The sequence below is a fragment of the Diadema antillarum genome, unplaced genomic scaffold (assembly GCF_040938485.1).
Source record: "Diadema antillarum isolate AM-2024a unplaced genomic scaffold, OU_Dant_1.0 seq00001296_RagTag, whole genome shotgun sequence".
Classification (NCBI taxonomy): domain Eukaryota; kingdom Metazoa; phylum Echinodermata; class Echinoidea; order Diadematoida; family Diadematidae; genus Diadema; species Diadema antillarum.
In genome coordinates this window covers 634,927-662,735 of record NW_027272075.1, presented here as the reverse complement: position 1 = coordinate 662,735, position 27,809 = coordinate 634,927, and the positions used below count along the sequence as shown (strand labels likewise).

Here is a 27,809-nt window from a genome sequence, read left to right as displayed (position 1 = left end):
CAATCCTCACACTGTCAACACACGATTCTGACGAAGGGCGAAGCCCGAAAGCTTGATATAGGTTTTCCCGCCCATTTTCATCAGATTTGCATTCGAATTAATGAAAAGGCTTTCAAATTCAAGCGATATTGGTCACTGCTCTACTCTCACGGTTCATTTTAGCTCTTTGCGTATTCAATTTCATTTCATGTCAGGCCTTTTAGATTGTATTTCATTCAATTTCGAGAGAAATTTATTACATTTAACGACTCAAAGTTAGAATTCAATTTCGCGTTGGATAGACGTTCAAATTCGTGCCAAATACCAGTTTCAATTTCATTAATAGGAATACAACCTCGCACTTTGAACGTTCGAATTCAATCAACATACACAGCTTCCACGGGCTTTTTTCGCTGTCATACGATTTGATGATACAATTTCATTTTCATTTGAAAGTCTCATTTAATCATCTTAATTGTACTGGATTTATTTCTTTCCTGTCGAACTTTCTGTCACTTTCAATTCATCCCTAAGAGTATGGATGTAATATTTTAAAAATAGCCATATCCCATAATATATTAGGGGTCCTATACGTTCAAATCAATATTGATCCCATTTCAATTCCATTTCTTAGTTTTCCGTGTCCATGTCATAATGTCGCAATCGGATCAGCTGTAGATAAGTTATTTCACCAGAAAGTTATATCGCCAGTTTTGCTGGTTGTCAAGGTCATGCTTCATCCACTTACAATTTCTGTCCGTATTCGAGATGCTTACACATACTCTGTAATGTAGCAGCGGCTTAAATCGTGTATGAATAAAGTGTAAATGTTTGTGTTTGGAAGTGGGGTTATACGAATTATAAGCTAGTATAAATTGAGGTTAAAAAAATCACATTTCATGATATATTACGTTTACATATTCGAATAGCTGAGTTACTACAAAGAATAAAAGCAACAACGAAAAAGACTGCCCATACTTTGAAGTTGTTTGTCCTATCGTGAATTTGAACTCCTTAACACTCTCCACGGCGGTGCTGATGCGAATTTGAATGCGTTGCACTTGCATTTTTAATTTGAATGCCCTTTTTAACACGCTTGTGTAAGAAACTCATGAAATCGCATGCTGATGAAATTAAATTGAATGAAGTAGTTACCTTTTGAATGTAGATCTCGGTGATTCACTCGAACTTGAATAAGCGCATCGTTAAATCGAATGCAAATCTGATGAAATTGGGTAGGAAAACCTATAATAAAGGGGTGGCAAAACGTACAACTACGTCCCCGGTGTAAGATTTGTTGCCAATATCTTTATATAAATGTATAAATATATATACACACACACACCACTCCGCGTGTTGGCAGTACTAGAAATAGCAATGATAATGTCACAATAAAGGAATGCATTAAATGCCAATTGCCTTCATTTTAATTCAAAATCCGAATTTTCGGGGGCCTCCCCCTTCGTCAGGGATGACACAGCTGTCATTCCTGACGAATGAGGAGGCCCCCGAAAATTCGAATTTTGAATTAAGATCAAGGCAATTGGCATTTAATGCATTCCTCTATTGTGACATTATTATTGTTATATGTATATATATATATATATATATATATATATATATATATATACATTTATATATATTTTCAGTACCTTGCGGTCTAAAAGTGATATATTTTCTGTCATCATTAGTAAGAGCATCTTCCGCAGAAGACTATGATACCCAAATCATTAAATTTGGTTCAGTACTTTTTATTCTACGCCAATTTCTGTAAATGCAGTCATTTTCAATTTTTTGCGACTTATGAGATAACAATTTGGGTGCGACATGCGTTCCATACGGTGAATTGTGTACGCTCGTTGATCCATGTCAACAAAAGATAACACTTTCTATTGGGCGCGTACACACACACAGACACACACACATACACAGTATTTTTTTTTCTGGCCCGTGCCCAATGTGAAAGCTGTATCTTTTGTTGACATGGATCACTGAGCTTACACAATATTCACCGTATGGATCGCGTGTAGCACTCAAAATATCTCATAAGACGCAGAAATCCGGCGAAATTTGAAAATGACTGCATTTTCAGGAATTGGCGTAGAATAAAAAGTGCTGAACCAAATTTTATGATTTTGGTATCATTGTCTTCTGCGGAGGATTCTCTTTCTAATGATGTTAAAAAATATATCACTTTTAGAACGCAAGGTACTGAAAATCCACCGTTCCGCTTTTTTTGGGACACCCGGTATATGTTTGTTTTGGCTGTGAACTTATTCAACTGATATGTCTTCCAAGAAATATTGTACATGAACAGCAAAACAGACAAGCTTAGGTGAATGAAATCATCGAATTTAATATCCCACTCATATTGAAATAGATGTTAAACTTCGTCAGTGATGACAGTGCTGTCATCCCTGACGAATGGGGAGGCCCCCGAAAATTCGGATTTTGAATTAAAATCAAGGTAATTGGCATTTAATGGATTTCTCTATTGTGACATCATTATTGCTACATATATATATATATATATATATATATATATATATATATATATATAAAGAAAGAGTCTCAAGTACGCCATGGATCCAACGATTACAAATTTTTTTATTACAAAATTGTCGGTCTGCCTCAGACCTTCGTCAGTGCAAAGACAATGATGGACAATGATAAACATGAATCATAACAACAATGCTAACAACAACAATCGTTGGATCCATGGCGTACTTTAGACTCTTTCTTCTAATAATTATAACATTCGAAGTCCAACACGTGGAAAGTTTTAAGATATATATATATATATATATATATATGTTTGTTTGTTTGTTTTGGCGGTGAACTTATTCAACTGATATGTCTTCCAAGAAATATTGTACATGAACAGCAAAACAGACAAGCTTAGGTGAATGAAATCATCGAATTTAATATCCCATTCATATTAAAATAGATATTAAACTTAAACAAGGGAAACGTCCGCGTCAAAATTGTACTTCGACATAAATGAAAATATATAGTTTTGTATAATATCTATATACTTGTATACCATTCATAGAACTTATCTCAACATGCTTGGACACAGATAACTACGACATTAAACGAAGTGGTTGTGTCCAATGACTTTTTTTCTCCTTCTGGCAAGTTGAAGGTTGCGTTTGTGACGAGAGGACAGAGACCACCATCACTCGCGTGTGGCTATTCACTTCCATTTACAATGACGTTCAGCTGAATTTTATCAATAGAACATTCGTCATGTATTATGCATAAATTATATCTCTGCATTTATGCATATGCATTTATTAATGCATTTATTATATCTCTGCATGTGACTATACATGATACAAGAAGTGCTACCCGGACCCTACGACAGAAATGTCAGTCGGGTATTTTGTTTTTGTGGGATATCCAAGTTGCCACACGAACAAAAATAAAATGAATACAATTATTCAGCACCGCTTTCCAAGGTAATATTGTATATTGATATTTATGTACATATATGCTATTTGACATTTACATCGAAAATACACACTATTTCCCAAAAATCTGTACTGTATAGAATCATCTGTTACAGTTTTGACGGACTAGAGTCAGAGCAAGAGTTGCAGGGGGCAAGGATAAATTGGTCTGGCAATTCTTTTCACTAAGCAACCATGTACAATCTCCTGGGAGTTCAAGAATCACGATTATCAGGTCTAATAATGCTCGTATCTCTGACAAAACTCACAGTGCCTTTCCATTCGTAAATAGATACAGTGTGAAAATGCTACTAAAAAAAAAATCGAACATCTGTCTCCGAACGCCTTGTTGTTTTTCCGTTGAAATGATTTTTGAACCATGATGACTAACATGAGAAAGAAAACAAGTGGGAAAATTTCATGATTTCATCTGAAGTTTCAGTGAAATAGATATTCTTTAACTTTCGTGTTTTGATATTTCCCCTCCGAAGTAGTAGTCTAAGTTTTGTTGTATGATAATGGACTGAAACTATTACATCGAATCTCTTTCTCATAAGAGCCGTCATGATCATCAAGAGTGTCAATAACCGTACACAAATAACAGGGGTGAAATATGTTATCCAAAACTAAGGAAAACATTTTTTTTTAATTAAAAAAAAAAAGTCTGCTTGACTTCAGTGTTTGGTCACTGCTGCTAGTCTTCTCTTAAAAAGATTGGCTTTGCGTTTGAAATAGAAGAGCGAGGGTGGTTAGGAATACATTTAATGACAAACTTCGCAAAAAGAAGAGTTCTACGTTGTGACGAACCTGTAGACCTAGAATGGGCATTCTCGCATTATTTTTCATTTTCTCAAGTCATCTTCTTTTTATTCGGCTTTCCAAAGTCCTTTGCATTAGGTAGAGTGATCAACACGCACTATCGTCAATACGCAAAAGCAATACTACACCTAAAATTGTATATATGGCATTTTCCATCTCATGTTATTAGGTTTCAGGCGAGACAAATCATTCTGCTTGTTTTTAACCGACTATTCTATTAGTGTCCCTTTATATTAGCATTGAACTAGGGAACAATTCTTCTTGTTCAAACCACAATTTAGATGTGCGATCATATTCTAAAAGTCACACTTACCTCAACTTAAATGTCTTTAAACTTGATTAAATATGACAAGAGTTTGTCTATAGTTACATCCACGTTTTAAAGATAAATTGACCGCTTCCGTCGAATAAACAAACAAACTAACTAACACAAACACGTTCAATTACTTTTGTCATCAACTAGCAAGGCAAAGGCCAATCACAACATGCCATGGTAAAGTGCAGAGCGATACTACTAGTAATAGAGATAATGTTATATACACACATCCGCAGCATAGATCAAATATGTTTTGATTACAGAGAAGGTGTACGAACTCGAGTCCTCTCCTCACACACTTTACAGTAATAAATTTTTGTTGTATAGCACACAACCGATCTGGGCCTTTGTAACATAAAACTCTGCAATTATTTCCCATCAAAAGACATCAATGCACACTTCCAGTATGCGCGCTTATATTGGTCATATTCTAGGACAACTGATTTCACTTAGAAAGGTATTGCTTAAGTCTAGGTTATGAGAGCCCAAACTCACTGCAGGATTAGACTGCATTTCTTGTGATCATTCTCTTTCATTTGACGCTTTAAAAAGATAATCGCCCAAACATACTTCTCACAAATGTGACTACTCTACGTCTGGCACTACGAACGTCATATACATATAGAATATATATATATATATATATATATATATATATATATATATATATATATATTGTTTTTTTTTTCACGCGGGAACATTAATATACAATTTTACAAGATGCACTTTCTCTGGCACAGTTAGATAGGAGAGCACGCACTGAAGTAGATTGTGATATAAACGGGTATAGAATTTGCTGGCTATAGTATATTTGAAATGATGACTATGTTAACACAAATATATATTTAAAAAATATTATAGTATACTTGCAGGACCTGCTTTTTGTCTCTTTATTTCAGCACAGGGCAAGAGACAAAAATAGACATTTGACAATTTACTCTTGTAACAAATTTTTATATCTCATTCAAGTGCGGTTAAACACTACGAGTATAAAACATCAAGAGTAGCCAGGTATTCCTCTTCTCCTCACTGACTGCCAAGCCACGTCAATCGTGCCAGAAAAGGCACGAAATCGGATTAAAACCGGCTCTTCATTAATAGTCCTCGTCGAACGACGCTGCTTGCAGGACCAACGATAGCTCACGGATATGATGTTATTTTCTCTGTGCTTGATTTCATCACGAAGTTTATTATGTTTGTGACACAATAGGACGACAGCAAGACAATCAAGTGTGTGCTAGCACGTTTGGCATTGATCGAAGGAATGGCCTTGAATGTAATTCCTTCTATTGCCATATCCCATTTTAGCCCATCCAATGCTTTCATCACATAATTTATAAGTTGGTCATTGATTTCCTGCAAAATTGTAATCATACTTTGCGGCTTTAGTCAGGAATTATTTTAATATGAATGTGCACTGGCGCTTTGCTTTTCGCATGTCGTATAAACATAGATCTACATAACATCAGTCATGTTGAAGCGCTTAGCTTTCTACTTCCAATCGCATTAACATATTGACATAATATTGACCATTGACATTATTGGGCGAAATGATCATACATTGTAAATGCTCATGACCATTTAAATTGCGGCATTTGACCTAGTTATATATATTTGTCTTACCAACGAGAATGTAGCCATATTTTGTGCAATATGTGTAAATTAGGAGATTAGGAGTAATCATGATACATTTTTTTTTGAAAGGCACGCTTTCTTTTTTCAAGATATTTCTGTTTTATGCAACGTAAGTATTGTGTTATCATTCAAGGCGGAGAAGATTCACTCCTTTGCCAAAATTATAAAGGGAAGTCATATTTTATGTATTTTGTGTCCAAATAAAACTGATACCGACAACACCGTCAATAGACGGAAGACTGTTACTTTAAGGTCTTCCTGTGCTGTCACATTAAATGACGTTCTGACATGTTCACCCTTGTCCAATCTTGCTGATGCTTTGCTTCCCCACCCACAGCATCATCTACAACAGCGTAATCTCTGAAACAATATTCTCTTTCTTCTTCTCGATCCGAAAATAATGTATAAAAGCAAATCATGTTCACGTGTTTTACCCTCAACACCATCCCTTACGCTGCTTATGACAAAGCAAACCAAAGCCTTTGTCGCGTGACTGATCGTTCTCCAAGCAAACAATGTTGTTACCAAGTTCGACCTGATGACTTTTCTTCTCTTTCTCCGGACATTCAAACATACGAGCATACACGGAGAACATACACACGTACACACCTACAGTGCTAAGTATCACAACGATGCTGCAGCTCAAAGCACCATGCACGAATACCAGGCAGTGACAGCTGATCGTTCAAAACGTACTTTGAATATAGTCTCATGTAATCCTGTACAAATAAAAGGTCACGTCTCTGTTCGGGTTCACTGTTTGTTACTGCGCACCTCGATACAGCTTCACCTCTTCCCTCTTATTACATAAACCTGGCTGTTTGAATTTCCTACGGCATTATCACCCGTACTCATCTTATTACCGGTATTTTCAGAAGTATTTAGTTCGCGTATCTACTAGTCGTCGAGGTGATCAGTCCGTTGTTGTTCATTAAAAACCGTTTCACATAGTTATTATGATAAGATTCTCTTACATAATAGCCCACTGACTGAAAGTACGAAACAGCAATACATTATGTATATTTCGTGGCTTAGGTAAATATATACGATGCATTGCATATTCACTACATACAATATTCCAAGATAAGTTCTTCAGAGGAAAGTTTTGTCGCGTGTTGAAGATGGTACGTAATGTCCATAGCGTGGGCAACCAATCGGAGTTTAATCTGTGTTATTAAGCTAGCGAAGTGCCCGAAGTCCCACTAGACTAACGTGTTCCGGCCAATTATGTCCACCATAGGCGCGTTTTCCTCCGACAGGCGTGCTATGGCTTCATGAACGTCCTTAATCAGCATACGCTGAGATGGCTGCCGTTGCCAGCAGCCCAGCATAATCTTGTACACTTCTTTCAAGCAACCCTTGGGGCAGTCGAGGAGTATGCCATTGTGAATATACTCAATGACCTGGTGCAGTTGCAGAAATAAAATAATGCGAAGAGAAGGAGATAATGATTCCATCAATTCTACATAAATTTTGCAAAACAATGTATATTATCATTTACAAGAAGCGTTTCTGAAGTCTTCGATGTTGTCATAACCTAAAGGGCATCAACGAATGGATTGATGCTTCGCTGGCTTGATCCTGCCTTGACGACTTAGCTTGACAGTATCTGAGTGCGTCAGTAGAAAATACAGGGTTTAAACTGAAAACATAGTTCTGGTAAGGGTTTGAGTCCCCGTCTTGCATCATTTCATAATATTATTTGCTTGCAATATATCGAAAGAGTCTACCAAGAAACTTATATGGCTGACGCGATTTACCGGGATGATGAGTTATTTTGGAGTATTTTGAGATTAAAAGTGTATAATAAAAGTCGGTATACCTACTTTCATTCCAGAAGGATCCAGGCTAACTCGGTCTCAGGGAAAACTCGGCCCTATTTCAGACAATTTACACACAGTTCGTGATCGCCATATTCTTCATTTTGTATGCGCGCCAAAGAGGTTCTTTGATGAGCGCGTTGTATCAATTTGGCCTATAACTGCGACCAGCCAGAACGTGAACCGCTCCCATAGTACAACACTGCACAATCCAGAGGGACAACTCGGTCCCGCGTCAAAGCGAGGCCGAGTTGTCACCGAGTCAGAGTTAGCCTGACCCAGATCGGGTAAGTTCTGAGATTGCGACTCTGGCGAACCTCTTTAGTTAATATTTCGCCCAACAAATATATTTTTATTACAGCGTTATTCCACACATTTCTGAGGCATTTCTTAGGCATACATGGAGCGAAATTTGACAGTTCTGCAGGCATCCCAGAACTATGTTTTACCTTTAAGGTAACTATGGAATGTTTAACCCATGAGGCGAAGCCGAATGAGTTTAGACTAAACTCTCTGGTTACCGCATGGACACCATTCCTACTGGCTCACGAAAAGACATGTGCGTTATCTATTTTATAGGACATAGAACGGGGGACATTTTTTTTTTGTACCAAAAATCCATTTCTAAAATCATTTAATCTGAAGGCATTTGCCTTTGCGTGATGCATTTCCTTCGTCTTGTCATAGACGCAAACCATGCATCCAGTACCATGCATCCATGATGCAGGATAAATTTCCTGGATACATTAGCCGCATTCAAAATAGCGTGATAAAGATCGCGATCCAAATCTTGAGGATTTTTGCGCTCGTTCATATGGACTGAATTATCCTGCTAAACATTAAATTGCCAATCACGATAATTTGTCGACGAAAGCGCACATGTTCGAGCGCGCGCTGCTGTTGTGATGTGCACTTGAATGTTGGAATAGAAAATCTCGGGATTTGTTGCTCCAGCGTTCACACAGTCTCCTCGGTGCGAATCATCGCGATTAAATCGCAAGATTTCTTGGGACTTGGATCGTGATATTGATTGCGCTATTAAGTTGGATATTTGTATCTACACAGGCCAAAATATCCAGATTTCGATCGCGACACTCCCCTCAATGACGCAACGCGGCCAGAAAAAAAAAAATCAACACATAGATCTCCACCAATGGAATCGCAGAATTTTCTAAACCGTTCAATGAAATTTATTTCACTAAAGGGGAATAATTCTTAACATGTTTTACTGGGCTTATAGAGGGTTTTCAACTCTTTCAAAAGAACATCATCAATCGGAAATATGGAATGAGACAAGACTGATATGTACTCCACAAGATAAGTCATTTCACGATTCAGAGTTCCGTCCGAGAGTCGCCTTTGCGTTTGCACACAGCTTGTCCCGTGACGTACGCGTTGGAACTATGGCAATGTGCTGCTATTCGCGAGCACATTGTATTAAAAATGATTTATTTGGAGGAAAAATGTTAATGTAAGAAATCTGAAATAATAAACATGGTAATCCTAGAATAAATAAAGACGATTTTCATTCTTTTCATTGATCTTACTTTGGGAAAAAATACAAGGATAACTAGAAATTAATGTCGCTATGGCGACTGGTATGCTCCGTCATTAAGTCCGATTTACCCGAAGCCAAGTTTTGAGGATTTTTCCGGGCGAGTCGCGGGATTGCAAACAGAGGTCCACGCAGAACGCCAGTAGGAGGCCTGTAGCTGCCGCAAGTCACATGCAGTTGACCCGCTTAAAGTACGTAAGTTGCCCGTGGATCTATGTCATTGCGCCGGAAGGGCGTGTAATGTGCGGGCATTCTACGAGCATAATACGGGTGTTTTACTGGCAAGGAACGGTGTTGAAACTGCCAAAACCCGTGAAGCTGGTCGGTTCTGCGAGCGTGGAGCGCGAGCTTTACGAGCGAATTGCGTGCATGCTGAGGGTCAGTTACTGCCTTTCTCCTGGTTAGTTGAGAGTCGGCTGCGGCCAAGATAATTACTTTCTGTGAGACTTCTGCCATATTAAATTCCTTCACCGAGTTGTCAGCCCCCACTCTCCACCCATGCGCCTGACACGCAAGTCACACGGAATGCACGTAAGCAGAACGGAAGTAGCATGGGTCCAGCAGGGAAGACGCATACGAAACTCGTCACTGTCCTTGTCCGCCTGCAAAAATTGTCCTGCGTGCTGGAAAATCCCCACACGTAACAAGCCCGCCTAGCTTGCTCGGAAAGCTGTGACAGGGCCTAATCTTGGTTGCGGGTAAATAGAACTTGCGTACGCAACTCCGGGTAACTATGGGTGAGATACGTGCTAGGTATTGCTATGTGCGGGTCATCTGCGGGGACCTCTGGGTAGCAAAAATTGTTCTTCGCAAGTCGCACGCAAGGCTTGCCCAGAAAGGTGTGACAGGGCCTTTAGGAGAAATTTTTTGTAGATTTATACCACTCCTGTCAACTTTCTTTTATGAATATGAAAATGATGCTATAAGGCGAACGTCCAAGTTACGCAGAAGCTCAAGTTCGTTTTACAGTGCTTGGAAAATCGTAAGGAATTGCTAGCAAGAACAAGCAAAAAGGTCCGTTTTGTTCATACGTTTTGAAGCAATTAGTGCTTGGTTTCGAAGTAACTGCATGCGGGCAGCAAGCAATTGCCTGTGCTTGCTAGCAAAGCTTTTGCTTGCAAGCAAGTGCTTGTTTTTATGCACACGGATTCAAGCGAAATGGTAGCACCAGCATTTGCTAGTTTTTATACATAGGGCCCATTGCCAATTCAAAATGTGATTTGTGACAGCACTGAGTTTACTAGCCGGCCATGGCCATGACCAATAATGAATTTAATAGGGTCTTTGATACAGACTATACGTTCGCTTACGCTCAAACACTACCCAATCTAGCGCGATGCAGACACCATGCAATGTAATTGTAAACAGGAGACTCTCCAGATACACTTATTTTGATGTAATGCGTAAATGGGGTAGCAGGATAGGATATAAATATCACGCCTTTCTTGTTTCATATTCCACGTACAATCCTCTTCTCAGACGAATGACGAGGTTTCGGGGGATTGGTTTTCAAAAAATGATGGAACTGCATGTGATTCTACGAGCTTCGTTGGTTTTCCATCCAGGAGATTCGCTCTCATGTCGACTTCGTAATCTGGATCGGTGAAGTGGTCGCTAAAAACAGACGAGGTCATTCTTCCTATCGTGCTGGAAGTTTTTATCCAAGAAAAAAAAATGGACCTAAGGGCAGGAATCTACTGCTTGAAATCATCATTTCGATGTTGTGGATCTGGAAAGTGGTGGAAAGAATTCCTTTTCGTTCTTGCTGAGCTATCCATGCAGCCATATGCCTGGGCAATACACCATCTCCGACATGTGCTCTGGCCCGCATGCGAACCGAATATCCGTGTCGTACGTCACAAACGTCATAACCCAGAAGTATGTAGGGGAGATTTCGCGAAATCGGCAGCTTTCTGCGCTAGCAGACGACGCAGTTCAGTTGGGCAGGGTCTTTATTTTCTACTCTAACAAGGGTATTGGAAGGCCTACAGGAATGAAATGAAAGGTGTTTACACCTTTTAACATGAGAATAATAAAAATCTTGACAACTCTATTTCTTTAGAAATCCGGTCATTAGTCAGGAACCTACCTCATGGTTTGACAGGCCGAACCAGGGCTGCTTGCCATACTCGAATATCTCCCATAGAACGACCCCATAACTCCAGACATCGCTTTCCACAGAGTACGTGCGGTAGATTATACTTTCCGGCGGCATCCAACGAACTGGTAACATGGTGTGTCCCCCCACCTGGTGAACAGCATATCTCGTCACGATTAGTCTTCGAGTTAAACACGCATAACCAACATCTTTAACTTCATGCAGTTGACTGCTTTTAGGCCTACAGCTATCCTTTGTGAAAAAGTACGGAATGTGAATTTAACTGCAAGAAAATTGTTTGAGAATCGAAAAACTAGCGCAGACTATAGTTCACACCACTGAATTATGACAACCAGTAAACATTGCCGTCAACAGGTATCAATACATGTTAATATCAACTTTATGCATAGTCTGTTTTTATGTATTCACTTACAAGAAAAACTACCCAATCAGACAATAACAAAAGATAATACTTGCAGAAACCAATATCCGTAAGGCTGGTGTTATACTTGCCCTATAATAGTCCGTGCTGTATACGTCTCGAGACATGCCGAAGTCGGCGATCTTGACTACGAGGCGGTCGCCGACCAGGCAATTTCTCGTTGCCATGTCGCGATGGACGAAATGTTGCGATGCCATGTACACCATGCCGGCCGCTATCTGCGTGGCGATGTAAAGAAGTTCTTTGGCTGTCAATGGAAGCAAGGCCTGGCTCTTCGTGAAGCAATCGGCATCGGGACCACGTGACCTGATAGGAAATTGTACAAAGTTTCTCGAGCAAAATGAAGAATTCATAATACATGTACGTGCCAAATAATGGCACAATATTTACCAGCTACTGTACGGCAGCGTAGTCATGTTGTGCACATTGTAGCGAAGAATGATTAATCAGCATCAACGTCACACACCGTCAGAAACAGTCATTCTTTATCTTTAGAAGGAGAATACGAATCTATAATCATGACATATCCTTTGTACACCTCTAACCACATCGTTTGACAATGATAAAAGTGAAACATAATAAAGTTGTCTAATTGTTCTGACGTAACGATGTTGTCATTCGGGGTCAATTAAGACATATACAGCGCTGTCAGCTCGACACTTAGATTGCATACACTATATATGATAATGAATATGGACTGGCCTTGAAGGGGACACGACATTTATTATCTGAATGTTGTATTGTCCGGGTCGAAGAGGAGGGCATGCAATTCTGGTGAGGTCTTTCGTATCCCCTTGAAAGTAGCCAGTCCATATAATTATTTCCCATTTCAGGCATCTTGAGCAGTAACATTGATTATAATTACAATATAGACTTTCTATAACTTTCCTATAACAAACTTTTACTCAGCGCCAACTTAAGCTCTACACCACTGATCTACATCCATACCACGCATGCCCACATGTACAGGTCAGCTATGCGGCGCTCTTTTACCCCTCTTCAACCCGCTGGCGCTTGAAACGAGGGGAATACATTATTTCGTAGAACCACAGCTCAGATGTCTGATATGGGTAATAATATTATCATATACATAATTCGGTAATTGATATTATTTCCTACATGGGGTGGATGGGGCTTGCTATTGCTTACTTAAGATAGTTGTTAAGATCCCCGTTTTCCATGTACTCAAAAACCATGAAAAATGGCTCCTGGTCAATGCACACGCCGTAGAATGTGACGATGTTCTCATGCTGAAGATTAGTGAGAAGCTCAGCTTCACGCTCAAAGTCTTTTCGGGCATCGCCGATGGAGGCGTCCTTCAGCGTCTTAATAGCCACCATGATTGGTCCGTCGGCGCCGGGTAAGTGCTCGCAGACTCCCAAGCAAACCACGCCGAACGCGCCCTCCCCTAGTTCCCCTATGAAGCGAATGTTTTCACGTGAGATGTGGTTGATGGCAGCTAATAGGGAATAGAAAAGTTATGATCAAGTACACATCAAGTACATCAAAGTGGAAAGAGTTTAAACGAAGTTGATGTCTGTGGGAAAATTAACGAATAACAGTAATTCTATTCAGGTGAACATGCAAGCATAGCACTATATTTGAACGTAGCGTACTGTCGATCGCTGTTACCGCAACCGTAGAGATTGTACAATGAACTAAAGCCATTTTAATCCGGGCAAAAAGTGCGTACACACACGAAATAATGTTTCAGTGCATGTCAGACACTGTATGTGGAAAGTTGATTTTTTTTTACTCACCTACGAATAAATTAATCATCAACAACTTTTCAACAAATTGTATGTTCAAGAGAAACCAATCGATTCATGCAAATCTCACTCAGTAGAGTGAATCTATAAACTTGAACTGTTTCCCTAAAAATAAAATTTTGTTTAGAAGACTCAAACAGTAGAATATAATTGTCCCTTGTAAAAACTCGTAACACGTCTCTTTTAATGTATTCAAACGTAAATTGAAGTCATTCTTGCGAAATGGCTACTCTGTTGTATGTGTATACTGATCTCAAATAAAACATAATCCTTAGGTGTGTATTCTGTGTATTATACTATGTGCAATTATTGTATAAAATGAAATGTAAGAGTTACCTCACTACATGCACTGTCCTATTTTTTTTTGTGTGGGGGGGGGGGAGGGTGACAAGTCACTCAAATCCAAATTTTATTGATGTTTCATTGGAAAATATGGAATAAATATAAATCCTTTTATATCTGCATGGATATATCAAGGTTTAGAACATGCTAAATTCTGCATTGATGTCATTGCAATTGACAGCACAATTTGTTCATTTGCAAGAATACAGTATCACATTAGTCACTTGCTGCCTTTTGCCATAGAAGTTTGGGCAGCAAAGGTTGGATCATCAGATTGGCGGTGCATTTCAGTGTTCTGTTATGAATACTTTTTCCCCGTTGACCTGCTGTGGTGACTTCGCAAGTCCATGTTCTAATTTTCTGTAGCAAGTACGCCTAATCAGGAGAGGCTGAACGTTGTTGTGTTATATTTTTCGTGGCGGGGGCGGGGGAGGTCAATATTGTAGTGCTCGGGGTTGGGGCAATGGTCAATGCTCTCTCGAGACCATGTCATTCGCGAGACAAATGAATAGTTATCTACTCTTTATCATTATAATGGTTATGCTGCAATACTGAAATTGCTTATAGGCCTACAGCTTTCTTATTTGAGTTAAATATATGTTTTAGTCAATCCTGAATTATTTTTGTCTATGTATGCTGGTGCTAAGAACTTATATTTCCTCGAAAACCTGCAAATTTTACAAGCTTTAACTTTTCGTTTTTTCCCTCATATTTCTCTGCTCTTTTACAGAAGGCCTAGTACAACATCAGCATAAATGAACATTGGATATCCTGCATATTTCTTTTGTGATATTAAAGTATTGTGTCTTTCTAAGCAATTCATAGATTTTGTGTGATCACAAACTATTGCTTTTCTTTGAGATATGGAAATAAACTAAAGTCAAACCGAAGAGACCCTTCATAAGCCAACGCTACCATACCTTTTGAGCGTGGCTAATCTCTTCAATGTATTATTAAAGGGGCATTCCAGACGATTTTCATAATTTCATATTATGTAGTGCATAAATCGGCATCACGTATAGATTTGTGAAACTTACTGTGGTCCTTAGGCAGAGAAACCAATACTTTGAAAAACAACTTAAACAAATTACACTAAGCAATGTTGATGACATAGGAGGCTCACATATTTCATAAATTCAGCAGTATAATTCCATTTACAATACCGCCTGCTTATCAAGTTCTCCTGTGTAGAAGCTGCGCATGCTTTCTTGTTTTGTTCTGATTCCTTGAGCCCCAACTTGTGCATTCTTATGGTGAGGCTGCTATGACACCATCCTTGTTCATTACAATTCGTTATACATTTTGAAAACATTCGTATTCCTCATCGCAATAACTATAAATTCTAAAACCTTGTATTTAGTACAACTAATTTACAGTTGTTCAATATAAAAGTCTGAAAATCATTCGAAAGTCTCCTTTAATTCGCACAGCCGAGTTTCACACCCGGCGTACGCAGTTGGCACTTTTGTTCTATAATATATAATTATTTCTTTTATATATTATATATTCTGGGCCCGGCATTCCCGAAATAACTGTATAAAATTGGAGAGAGTTGGTATTGAAGAGGGCTCCCTACCTGCACCAGATCTCCGGTCAGTTCGAGCCAAATAATTCGGGTTCGTGATCATTGGAATCATACGGTCATCCCCTCGCTTAGAGTCCAGCACGCAAGCCACAGAGGTGAACGGGGTGGCGCTGGGGTCGCCCAGATTTTGGAAGCGTTCTCGCTTCTTAGTATAATAGCGTCGACCGATCAGTGATATGAAGATCACAAATATCAATGCTCCTACAGCACCAATCACGTAGACCTAGTGATGAAGAATTAGCAAAATGTTAGTCATCGCTGTAGTATTTCACACCGTAGCTCGACTGTAAAAAGTAACTGATTCACATACTGTAGCCTACATGTCATATTTCGCTAACACTTCGTAACATCTCCATACAGCCTCTTGTCACAGCCCAAGGCAACTAAACCGTACAAACTAAAATACAAGGACCCCGTTTTATCAAAAGATATAATCGATTATAAGTTTCCTTATCACACAGGCTGCCATAGACTTATGATATAAATCAACTTTGTAATCAATTATAACTCTTCATAAAACAGGGCCCAGGTCAGATTAATCTGCAAAAAAATTGACATGACATGACGAGTTTGAGGGGTAATTCCAGACCGGTTAAAAGTTAGTCTGAAAAGAAAGGACACAATGTAATAAGCACAACCATGACAATTTGATCAAAATCATATAAAAATTAGCGAAGTTGTATATATTGTGATGTTTCTCTAATTTTAATTTCATTAAACAGTTCTTGAACTGCCAATATGAATACGCAAACGAGTGAGTTAATGATGTTATCTCCTTACAGCCTACTATAAAGATTGTACACATAATCTTGAAATGTCCAAATTTTGTTAGTTTCCAGCACAATTATGCCCTATTTTAAATCCAAAATATATGTGACCATTCATTATGGTCAGATATTTTTCATCCTGGAATAACAGTATGATTATTTTTTTTTTTCATAGTAGAAACTCGAATTTTCAGTTTTTGTACACAAAGGTACATGTAAATCTAGTTAATCATAGATACGCATTTTAATCACGGAATTTCCTAAGTTCGAATTAGGAAATAATTATGCACTCGATGTTTCTCATACACATGCAGACTGTGTCGTCTTAGGCAGATTATTGTAGGTCTCGGTCATAACTTCAAAAGGACAAAGGAGATAGACATCTATCTCTTGTACAAGAGATGCTTCTAAACTGCTTGTCTTTGGAAATGACCAAACGTATGGATTTAATCGCTACAGTTCAATGCACGTCTTTCATTCTGTCTGGTATATCAGGGATTGAAATCACCGAATTCTTTCAGTAAATCTACAGCGACCGTGATCTATGGGAGGATTAAAGTAGTAAGTCAGTCATTCACTGGAAAAGACCACGGATTGTGGGTAAGTAGCTAACTTTTGACCACATAGTACGCTGTGCGCAGCTAGTAGCTCTGATTAGGTGACTGGATAGCTCAAATAGAAATTTCCGGGGTCTCAATATTTCTTGATGCGAATGGGCCTTTGTGTGTTACTCGAAACTTCACGTCATAACCAGAATGATTGAATATTGTACTCTAAGTACCTGATGTTATGTAATGATATCTATGAATCACGTTCTTGCGACATTTTGGTTATTGCTGTTCGCCTTGTTCGCCGTTTATGGTTGATTGAAATTGTAACTAGAACTATAAACTTCTTATCCTCACGAACACACATGTACGCCAACACATGTTTATGTTTGAAATTATAAAGTATAGACACATACGCACAAACTTCATAAAACTGTGATGCATATTCATAGGGTTAGCAAAATGGAATTTTAACGTTAGGGTTGATAATGGTAATAGATTATTCAGTTCTCAAAAACGCACAGTGCCATGAGAAACTACCCTTGATAGGAACTGCCTACATGTTCTCTCAACATTGGCAGCCATAACATTGGGATAGTCACATTGCTTGCACTTACACTTGATGTTGATAGGGAATAGGTTCGGGCAATTTTAAATCTTATGTAAAGATCTGCGTATCTTTCGACCGAAATCTTTTGAAACTGATATATATGTCCTATGAAAATTCACTAATTCCCACTTACGCATAATGATGATGATGATGATAATGATGATGATAGTTATAGTAATAAGGATGATAATAATAAGATTAAAAATACGCTTGACTTTAGGTCGTTCACTACTAAAATGCCTTGGATCACCAAATCCCTCCTTATATCTATCAGTCACAAGAATAACTTATTTTATAAATACAAGAGGAATCCGAATGAAAATACAAAAGGTAAATATGCTCGTTATCGTAATATTCTTACAACTACTTCGAGACTTGCTAAGAGGAGCTATTTCACGAGGCAGTTTGACCTTTTCAAAAATGATACCAAGAGTACGTAGAAGGTGATTGATGAAATTCTCAGAGTTAAAGATAAATCAGAACAAGTGAAGGAAATATCTCAGCATGGTATCTTGATCCAACATCCGGTATATGTTGCTAATGCGTTTAATGATTTTTTTTTTTCTATTTAGGCCCCGGTCTTGCTAGTAGTATCCCAGTAACAGATACAGAATGTCATTATTTTTTAACTGATCCAAATCCTCAATCTTTGTTTTTACTCCCATCCGAAAATAGGAGGTGAGGGACGTAGTACACAAGTAGAAGTAAAAAAGAGTGCTGGACATGATGGCATTACGAATCCTTTATTAAACAATATATCCGCAATATTGTCTCCTTTTACATATATATCAAATTTGTCCCTTGTTACTGGTGTAGTGCTTAGTCAAATGAAAATTGCTAAAGTTGTTCCGGTTTATAAAAATGGCAATAAAACAGAAGTAAGTAATTATCGTCCAATTTCTCTTTTGACCGCGATTTCCAAGATTCTCGAACATTTGATATATTCACGTGTAATTAAGTTCTTAAACGAATGTAATATTTTTTTTGATGATTCTCAATTTGGATTTAGAAAAAAAAAAACACCACTCTAATACTCACGCTGTGCTTGCTTTTATCGATAAAGCAGCCCACGCTGTGTTGACGACTCATCACATACAGTTAGTATATTCCTGGACCTCTTCAAGGCTTTTGACACTATCGATCACGATATTTTGTTAAATAACTCTCGCACTATGGAATACGTGGAAAGACCTTGGACTGGTTCAGGAGCTACCTAACCAACAGGAAACAGTTTGTCAATATCAGCGATTTTAGTTCCAGTTTACAAACACTATGCGGGGTCCCTCAAGCATCCCTCTTAGGCCTACTTTTGTTTATTCTTTATATAAATGATTTCAAAAATTCATCTAATGTTTGATCTTTTCTTCTTTTTGCCGATGATTCTAATATCTTCTTTTCACATCGAAACCCAACAACTCTTAGTAGTGAACAGAGAATTAAAGTCGGTTCAAATGTGGATTCAAGCAAACAAGTTGTCTCTCAATGTAAACAAAACCGTTTTAAATGTTATTTAGTAATTCTGTTACCCACTTGCCTGGCGATATAAAAATAAATAATTATTTTTTTATTCAAGTTGAATCGTTTGAATTTTTAGGTCTTTAAATTGACCATGAATTAACATGGAAATATCACATAGATTATTTATCTCAGAAGCTCTCAAGAAATACTGGGATTTTTAATAAGCTCAAACATTTTTTTTCCCAAGTATATTTTGAAAAAATTATATTCAACGCTTATTTTACCCTATCTCAGTTGCGGTATACTTGCCTGGGAAAATTGTGCAAAATCACACATTGAAGCTATTCGTTCAGTCAATCTAGCCGATTTTTATTTCCACATGAATTATTTCTTCTTTGAAAACAGACTCCTTAAGGTTGCTGATTTGTTTTTATACAACTTAGGCAAATTTATGTTTCAGTTATCAGCCAACGGCTTGCCTGATGTATTTACCCATATGTTTCAGAAAAACTAAGCAGTTCATGCTTACTACACAAGACAAAGAGATTCATTTCACCTTCCATGTACTCGCACACTCCTTACACACACACAAAAAAAAACAATTGTTTTTACTGGACCCAAATTCTGAAATGATCTTCCCGCAGACTTAATCAAATGTTCTCATATGTTTACATTTAAACAGAAATTTAAATCAATGTTACTTAATGAATATAACTTGCCTGATTAGAATTTTTTAATATGTTATCTGTAGTATCCTCATTCAATGCATGGCGGATCAACCTGCAGTGTATGATCGATTTACCTCTGGTTTATGCTCCCATTATATAATCCCTACATCAGTATTTACATTTTGAACTCGTTATGAACTTGATTCTACATATGTGCTCGCACACTTTTGTATGTATATGCAATCTTTTTCACCCAGTTTTTATTCTTTGGGTTCTTGTTTTTCCTTTTTCTTTTTCTTCTCTTTTATTTCTTCTTCCCTTTGTACCTTGATATTTTAGCTTTCATATAGTTTCGTCATTATTACTTTGTGTCCCATCTCCATTGATTGCATAGCAAATTTACATTGGGATTTCTTCCTGTAACCTGCGTTTACAAGTTTTTCCTTTGCGGTTTCATCATATATCACACGTTATAGAGAATTGTCTTACGTACATATGTATGCTGACACAGTTTCTATTCATGACCCGATTTACATCATATCTTGTATCTTGCTTGGTTTGCATTCTTTTTGTGATGTATCTCGATGTCAAGTGAAATATGAAAATAAACGTGCTGGAACTGTTACCTGTGTCTCGATTGTAAGACCAGTGCAGTTTAAGTTATTCAATTCAATTCAAAACCCAAGAAATGAAGAGCTAACTGAATTACAGACTGCCTTAACCGACACATTAAACAACGACTTATGAATATATCAATCAATATCAATGTCAATCGATCTATTAACAGATTTAAAAGCATATGCAATGACGTACAGCAAAACTAAACAAGACATGCACGATTATTGAAAGATTTAAAGAATCAAACGAAATGAAGGCATCAGTAATACGGGTGACTTTTACAAGCTTAAAAGTATTTTTACGTAACACAAGCGGAATGGAGCATTACTTGTTTGATTAACAACTATGAAAGCGTACATAAACAAATCATCAAAATTTTGAAGAGTTGCTGTAAAGTTAGAAGTTCTCGTAATCCGACAATAATACACTTTAAGTGATCCATCTTTAGTAATTTGTATTTCTCTCGCAGAATGCCACTGACATTCTTCCTCGTGACACAGAATCCTGTCTCAGTGTGAATAAGTGACAGCTGGCACTTTGGGATTACTCGCTAACGGCAAGTTATGGATGAATTTCCTGTTTGTTTGTTTGTTTGTTTGTTTGTTTTTGTTTTTGTTTTACATTAGGGATGTACCGAACAGAGCGATCCCGCCAGACAATGTTCACTCACAACAAAGCAACATAGATGATATCTGTTGTAGATTTCGGGACTGAAATGAGAACACATGTTAGGAAGTTAAATTTGTTTTAAAGACAGGGAATACATACAGTGAGTAAATCACAAGCAGAATTAGACAAATGGAAACAATCTGCTGCCCAGTTGGAAATCTTAATATCTTGCATTGTGTCCTGAAAACAATTTAAAAAGCCGCCAATTTTACGTCACCAATATCGTCCTTCCCCAAACAGTGTCACGCTTGGAAGTATTAGTAATTTGTTTTAAGAAATGGTGCACTACACGATAGGACGCCCTCACCATCCCCTTCAACGTTGACGTCCATGATGTGATGCCTACCTTTCAATCCTTTTTGGCGCGAAGAGGACATGATCATCGGGCCCAAATCATTTGTATTTACATTGGTGCTTTTAAAAACCAATGCATCCTATGTGAAGGTTCTTATGGGCAATCCATGCTTAGGAGGACATGACATCAGTAAAAGAAATGTGCCTACCATGTTAATCTTTATTTAAGATATCATACAATACCATGAATGTTCAGAAATTACAATGGTCTTTTGAAATCAAAACAATGCGTTTTTCATTGTCATAATCATCATTAGAATGTACATGTAGGACGGGAGGTAATAATATGGAGCTGAATGTAAATTACAGCTTGCTCCTTTAATATCTTTTCCTGCACATTTTGCTATAACAAAAAAAGATGAATACACTTCCATATTCCAGACATGTAGGACTGGAGGTAATAATATTTACAGCTTGCTCCTTTAGTATCTTTTCCTGCACATTTTGCTGTAGGAAAAAAAAAATGAATACACTTCCATATTCCAGAGATGTGATATATTAAGGGGCGAAATAACTGTTGAGTTACTCTGGACAAACTATAAAATCCCTAACGTTAAAGCCCCCCCCCCCCCCCCATTCAGTTGGTCATCTGTGCAGCATGCACGTCCCCGATATTTGCAGGGAAAAGGGGTATATTTTAGGCACTCAAGTCGGGGAAATATCCCGAAAATCGTTAAAATAGGGGTTCTTTTAGTATTTTCCCGAAATATATTTGATTAGGGGTAATTTTCAAAGCTTTTGCGAACAATCCTGAAATAAGGTCCCGATTAGGATTAGTTTCACCCCTACCCCGGGACTCAATTCGGGGGAATATCCCGAAAATCGTTAAAATAGGGGTTCTTTTAGTATTTTCCCGAAATATCTTTGATTAGGGGTAATTTTCAAAGCTTTTGCGAACAAGCCTGAAATAAGGTCCCGAATAGGATTAGTTTCACCCCTACCCCGAAAATTGCGAAATAGGGGCAATGAGGCCTCTTTGTGTTTGCCCCGGTTCTCCTGAATGTACTTACTGTGCATGTTATGCTGTAGAGCATGCCGAGGGGGCTGTCTTTTTGCAGAACATTTTGCCCCATGATACTTTGCTACCTCCCTTTCTAAAGACATGTTAAAGGGGGTGGGGGTGGGGGTAATGACTCTGGCTTCCCTTCCAAACGCCCGTGATAGGGGGGTAATTTTAATGGCCTTCCTTCCAAAACCCATGATAGGAGGTCAAAATCCTAACCCATTTCTACCCTTAAAGGTAGGGAATACCTTTTACAGACCTCCCAAAATGCAGCAAAACATTAAATATGAACCTCAGGGGACTTGCTCAGGCCACTGCTTAGAAATTTGGAAGTCAACAGTTATCTAAAATTTGAATAATGCACAAAACTCAACTTCTCAGTAGTTCTGTGTGTCAGCCACACTTAAGCCTTTTTGTTGCATTCTTCTGTATTTGTGATCTATAAACACAAATCTAAAAGTACAAGAGCTGATGTAATAACATATAGAGTGCGTGGCAAGAATGTATAGAGAAATGTTAATAAGTGTTTATGAACTTTCTTCACAAAATATACATGATGGACACACATGCAGTACATGGGTCTGCAAAGGTAGCCTAGTAATGTACTGGAATTTACGGTGAGCCCCGAAAACAATTCAATTCAAAATCTAACGGTCAAAAAAATGTACTAAATGTTACCTTCCACTTTCAATACTTTATGGGAGTTTCTAATATGATACTCTCTTCAACATACCACTGTATTTATACAACTCTTCATTTAAGGCGTGCAAATGGGATTCCCTACCTTTAAAGGGGTGTCTCTAAGAATCTGGAGCAAACATTATGAATATGGTTGACCGCTCGAGGGGGGGGGGAATAAAGTGATGAACTATGCTTTTGGCGTCTAGCTGAAAAACTATGAGTCGAATTGCTTAAAATATTTGGTTGAGCATTTGTCATGATGCTATAATTGAAATTAATCCCTCATCCCTCGTAGTATCCAAAATCAGGAAACATTAACAAATTTCATCAGTCTTAAGAAGCTTACACTGGCTTCCAGTGAAAAATCGGATTCAGTTTAAGATACTGTTATTAGCATTTTAGTGTTTCAATATGTTTGCTCCACATTATCTAAGGGAGCTACCTCAAATCTACACACCAGAGAGGAACCTTCGATCAAAAAGTAAAGATTTATTTGTTATTCCAACCAGAAGAACCAAATTTTACGGAGAACGAACATTTGCTTTTAATGCCCCTACCTTATGGAATAATTTACCTCAGAAATTAAGACAAATTACTGATATAAATAGATTCAAGTCTGCCTTGAAAACGCATTTGTTTACAGTGTAAGAAAACATGAAGCTCGGTACCATCGCTGTCAAAAGTTGAATTGTATGTTTTTGTATAATCTTTTCATTTTTTTGAGCGCATAGGGACATTATCACTTTGTGTTATGCGCTATATAAGCACTGTCAATTATTATCATTATTATTATTGTGTTTGAGGTATCGCTTTGTTTGAAGGCATTGATTTCTTCCTCATGTCCTTTTATCGCAACGTGATTAACCGACCTTTCGGAATACAATGATAACACTCATATTTGTTTAAATTGTATTGTTTGTATGTTTCATATTCAAAAAACCAAAGAAAGGGAATATGCTGCAACATGATTGTGACTTGAAATGAATAGACGACGATTTAGTACAAAAAGCAAATAATTTTACTCATGAACATTGTTTAAATGTAACGTCACTAACCGTGGAATTGCCCTTATGCCTTTCATTTCTTTTGATTTTTGCTTATTATTAGAGCATCTCAATGTTGACCTAAAATGGCTAGTGATTAGTTTTTACAGATTTCGGATTACGAAATGATTTATCTGTCGTTTGGCTTTCAGATTGTGAGTTTTCATCTCAAGTTACAATGACGTCACTAACTTCATTCTCTGTAAAGGAGAGCTACCAATAAAGAAGAAGAGAACATAAACAAGGTCTCCAACAACGCCTAAGCAACAATTACAAAATTACCACAATGGAGTGTGGTTTGTCCAAAGATCACGTACAAATGAACCTCTGAGCTTGACAGACCGACTTATCTTCACACTTCGAAAGAAAGGGTACTAGTAATTGATTTGGTCAGAGTACTTTTGTACACAAACACATACAGACACATTTGATTACAATACGAATTCTGCATTCTTTGAAGGCAATATTTCCATCTGCGGTAAAATGTGACATGAACATGTATACGGAAACGTGAACATAGACAGAAACATTAACCTTCAGTAACAGAAAATTAAAACAAGAGACCCGGGGGTCTCTAGCTCACCTGAGTATCGCAAGTTTACCTTCCATGCATTCTTGCAGACTCTTACCTGAGAACGTTGGAAACTTGGGGCGGGGGCAGCTTTGAGAGTTGGATTATGCCAGTCTGTCATCAATGTACAAACTCATGGTATCAAATTTGCTTTATCACTTCTGGTTCTAGAGAAGAGGATTTGTAAATACATTGCATTTCTTAGAGGGGGGGGGGATTGGCTCCTCTTGGGGCCCCTATATAGGGGAGCATGGTGCCCAGTTGAACAATTAAGATGCTAACCCCCTGGCATGCTACCTGCCACGTTTGGTGAACATTCATCAACGGGTTTTCAAGAAGACTATGAACACGTACAATTTAAGTCTCTATTTTGACCCATCCCACCCCACTCCCCTGGCTCCCAAGGGGGGTGGGGGGTGGGGGCACCCCTGAGTCTGCCATGAACAAACTTGAAACAACAGTCATCAAAATACCGAATTGTATCAACTTGGCTCAATCACTTCTGCTCTAGAGAAAATCTTTACAGATTCCTTACGGAGGAAATGTGGTGGGGGCATGGTGCTTATTTGTGAAGGGATTGAGATTCTATCCCCCTAGGGATGCTAGATGCTAAGTTTGGTGAAAATTCATCATTGGGTTTTCAAGAAGAAGATGAAAATGTATAATTTAGGCCTATTAGGACCCCTCCCCTGGGTCCCCATGGGGGACACCCCTGATTCCTCCATGAACAAACTTGAAATTACAGTCATCAATAAACCAACCCATAGTATTAAAGGTACAGTTTACTTTTGGGAGCAGTGATTTAAAATTTTTTAAAGATATCACATATGATGCATATGTGTAGGTCTGTTGTATCACAAAACATCCTACCATATAAAATTTTCGCAATAAAGCCTAAAATATAAGGAGATGTCGGTATTTTTCTCAATAAACCATAACTGTAGACGGTTTAGTCTGGAAGCATTCTTATCATAACTATTGTTCACATTTTGTGTATTTAACAATACTTAACATCAATTATCCAGATTCAGATTTTTACAGTGGTTGTTTCTGTCCTTAACTCAGACTTTAGAACTATTTTAAAGCACTAATGCTGGGTTTTTGTTTCATCTGCAAATGGTAAATTACACCTTTAACTTAGCTCTATCACTTCAGGTTCTAGAAAAGAAGATTTCTCTTTTTTTAGATTCTTTTTTTTTTTTTTTGGGGGGGGGGGGGGGGTTTGGCCGCCCTGGGTCCCTCAGGTGAGGCATGGTGCCCAATTGAACAATTTTAGATCCTATCCCCCTAGGGATGCTACCTGCCCAGTTTGGTGAAAATCGGTAATGGGGCTCTCAAGAAGAAGATGAAAATGTAAAAAGTTTAGGCACGACGCACGACGGACAATGGACGCCGAAGAGCGATCGCAATAGCTCACTTGAGCCTTCGACTCAGGTGAGCTGGAAGATCGACTTCTTCTTGTTCCAACGAGATTATGACTTGCCGCAAATACTGCTAGAAAAAAAAAAGTAGAAACTGGACATGAACCTCTCACGTAGGTGCACTCATGCCCAATTGGTGTCTGTTTCATCTATTCCGTCTGAAGTCTATTGATGTGTAACAGTTTCTCAGAAGCTTTGGGAAAGCGTAATTAGTGACTGCAAGGAGTTAAACTTGAACATTGAAAGCGAATCAAGACTCAACATTTCCATACAGCCGTTTCAAAACTAATCAAAGAGATGAAAAGAGAAAAAAAAAGACGCTAACTTGAAGGACATAACTTGTATTGCGAAATCGATGAAGGACACAACGATCTTGTCCAATACTGTGGTCATAAACTAGTTCCCTCTTTATGAAGAATAAAAATGCGGTTTTTATGTATGACAAACTCAAATTTGCACGGAACCATCTCTGTGGAAGGAGACATGGGAAAATTCGTATGAATTTTACATGGATAGGGACATGGTTATATGGAAATTCTATCCTGACATCATGTTGCTTTGTATGAAAAAAAATATCGGAGCAGCAAATCAGTGAAGATTTTGGGGAAAACAAATCGGACACTTAAAAAAAATGTATGAATTGTAAAACTTTAGAGAGCAAGACAAATTTGTAACTGAATGATGTAGGTGTTGAGCAGCTCTCCATATGTTTTTTTTACTTAATATCTCACTAACTTTCATTTTTCTCGAAAAATTTCTAGGAGGAAAAATAACAAGAGACCTGGGAGTCTCGCGCTCACCTCAGTTTCGCAAGTTCACCTCCCATGCATTCTTGCAGATTCATACCTGAGAACATTGGAAACTTGAGGCTGGGCAGCTTTGAGAGCTGGATTATGCCAGTCTGAAAAATAGACCTTAAGTTTTATCACATCAGATTACTGAATATTACTGAATATTTCTTAATTTAGGAGGTTTGGGCCCGCTGGGACCCCTGAGAGGAGCATGGTGCCCATTCTAACACATTGAGATCCTATCCCCTTGAGATGCTTCTTACCAAGTTTGGTGAAAATCCATTATGTTGTTTTTAGGAAGAAGATGGAAATTTACAATTAAGGAGCGCATTTGGATCCCCCCATAACTCAAAAGGAGGGGGGACATCACTGAATCTGCAATGAACAAACTTGGAACTACTGTCATCAATGTACGAAATCATGGTATTAACTTCGCTTTATCACTTCAGGTTTTAGGGAAGAAATATTTCTTAATGGAGGGGGGAGGCCCTAGGGGCTTCAAGGGGAGCATGGTGCCCAGTTGAACAAAGTGAGATTCTAACCCATGGGTCCCAAGGGGGTGGGGGCCTGATTCCGCCATTAACAGACTTGAAACTACAGTCCTCAATGTACTAACTCAAAGTATCAACTTAGCTCTATCACTCCTGGTTCTAGAGAAGAAGATTGTATAAGATTCCTTGCTTTTGGGGGGTTTGCCCCTCCCCCAGGTGGGACATGGCGCCCATTTGAGATCATATCCCCATAGAGATGCTACCTGCCAAGTTTGTGAAAATCGGTCCTGGCGTTTTCACGAAG

General features: G+C 38.2%; 1 protein-coding gene across 1 annotated transcript in view; it reads right to left on the bottom strand.

The window, feature by feature from the left end:
- Positions 1-5,447: 5,447 nt before the first annotated feature.
- LOC139708053 (BDNF/NT-3 growth factors receptor-like) overlaps positions 5,448-27,809 on the bottom strand; it is a 224,244-nt gene continuing 201,882 nt past the window's right edge. Inside the window, exons 10-14 of the mRNA XM_071620037.1 lie at positions 15,804-16,035; positions 13,266-13,575; positions 12,188-12,422; positions 11,666-11,824; positions 5,448-7,604 (exon numbers count right to left, since the gene is read on the bottom strand). Of these exons, the coding sequence (XP_071476138.1) occupies positions 7,404-7,604; positions 11,666-11,824; positions 12,188-12,422; positions 13,266-13,575; positions 15,804-16,035 (1,137 nt within the window). The 3' untranslated portion in view covers positions 5,448-7,403. The remainder of the gene's footprint in view (positions 7,605-11,665; positions 11,825-12,187; positions 12,423-13,265; positions 13,576-15,803; positions 16,036-27,809) is intronic.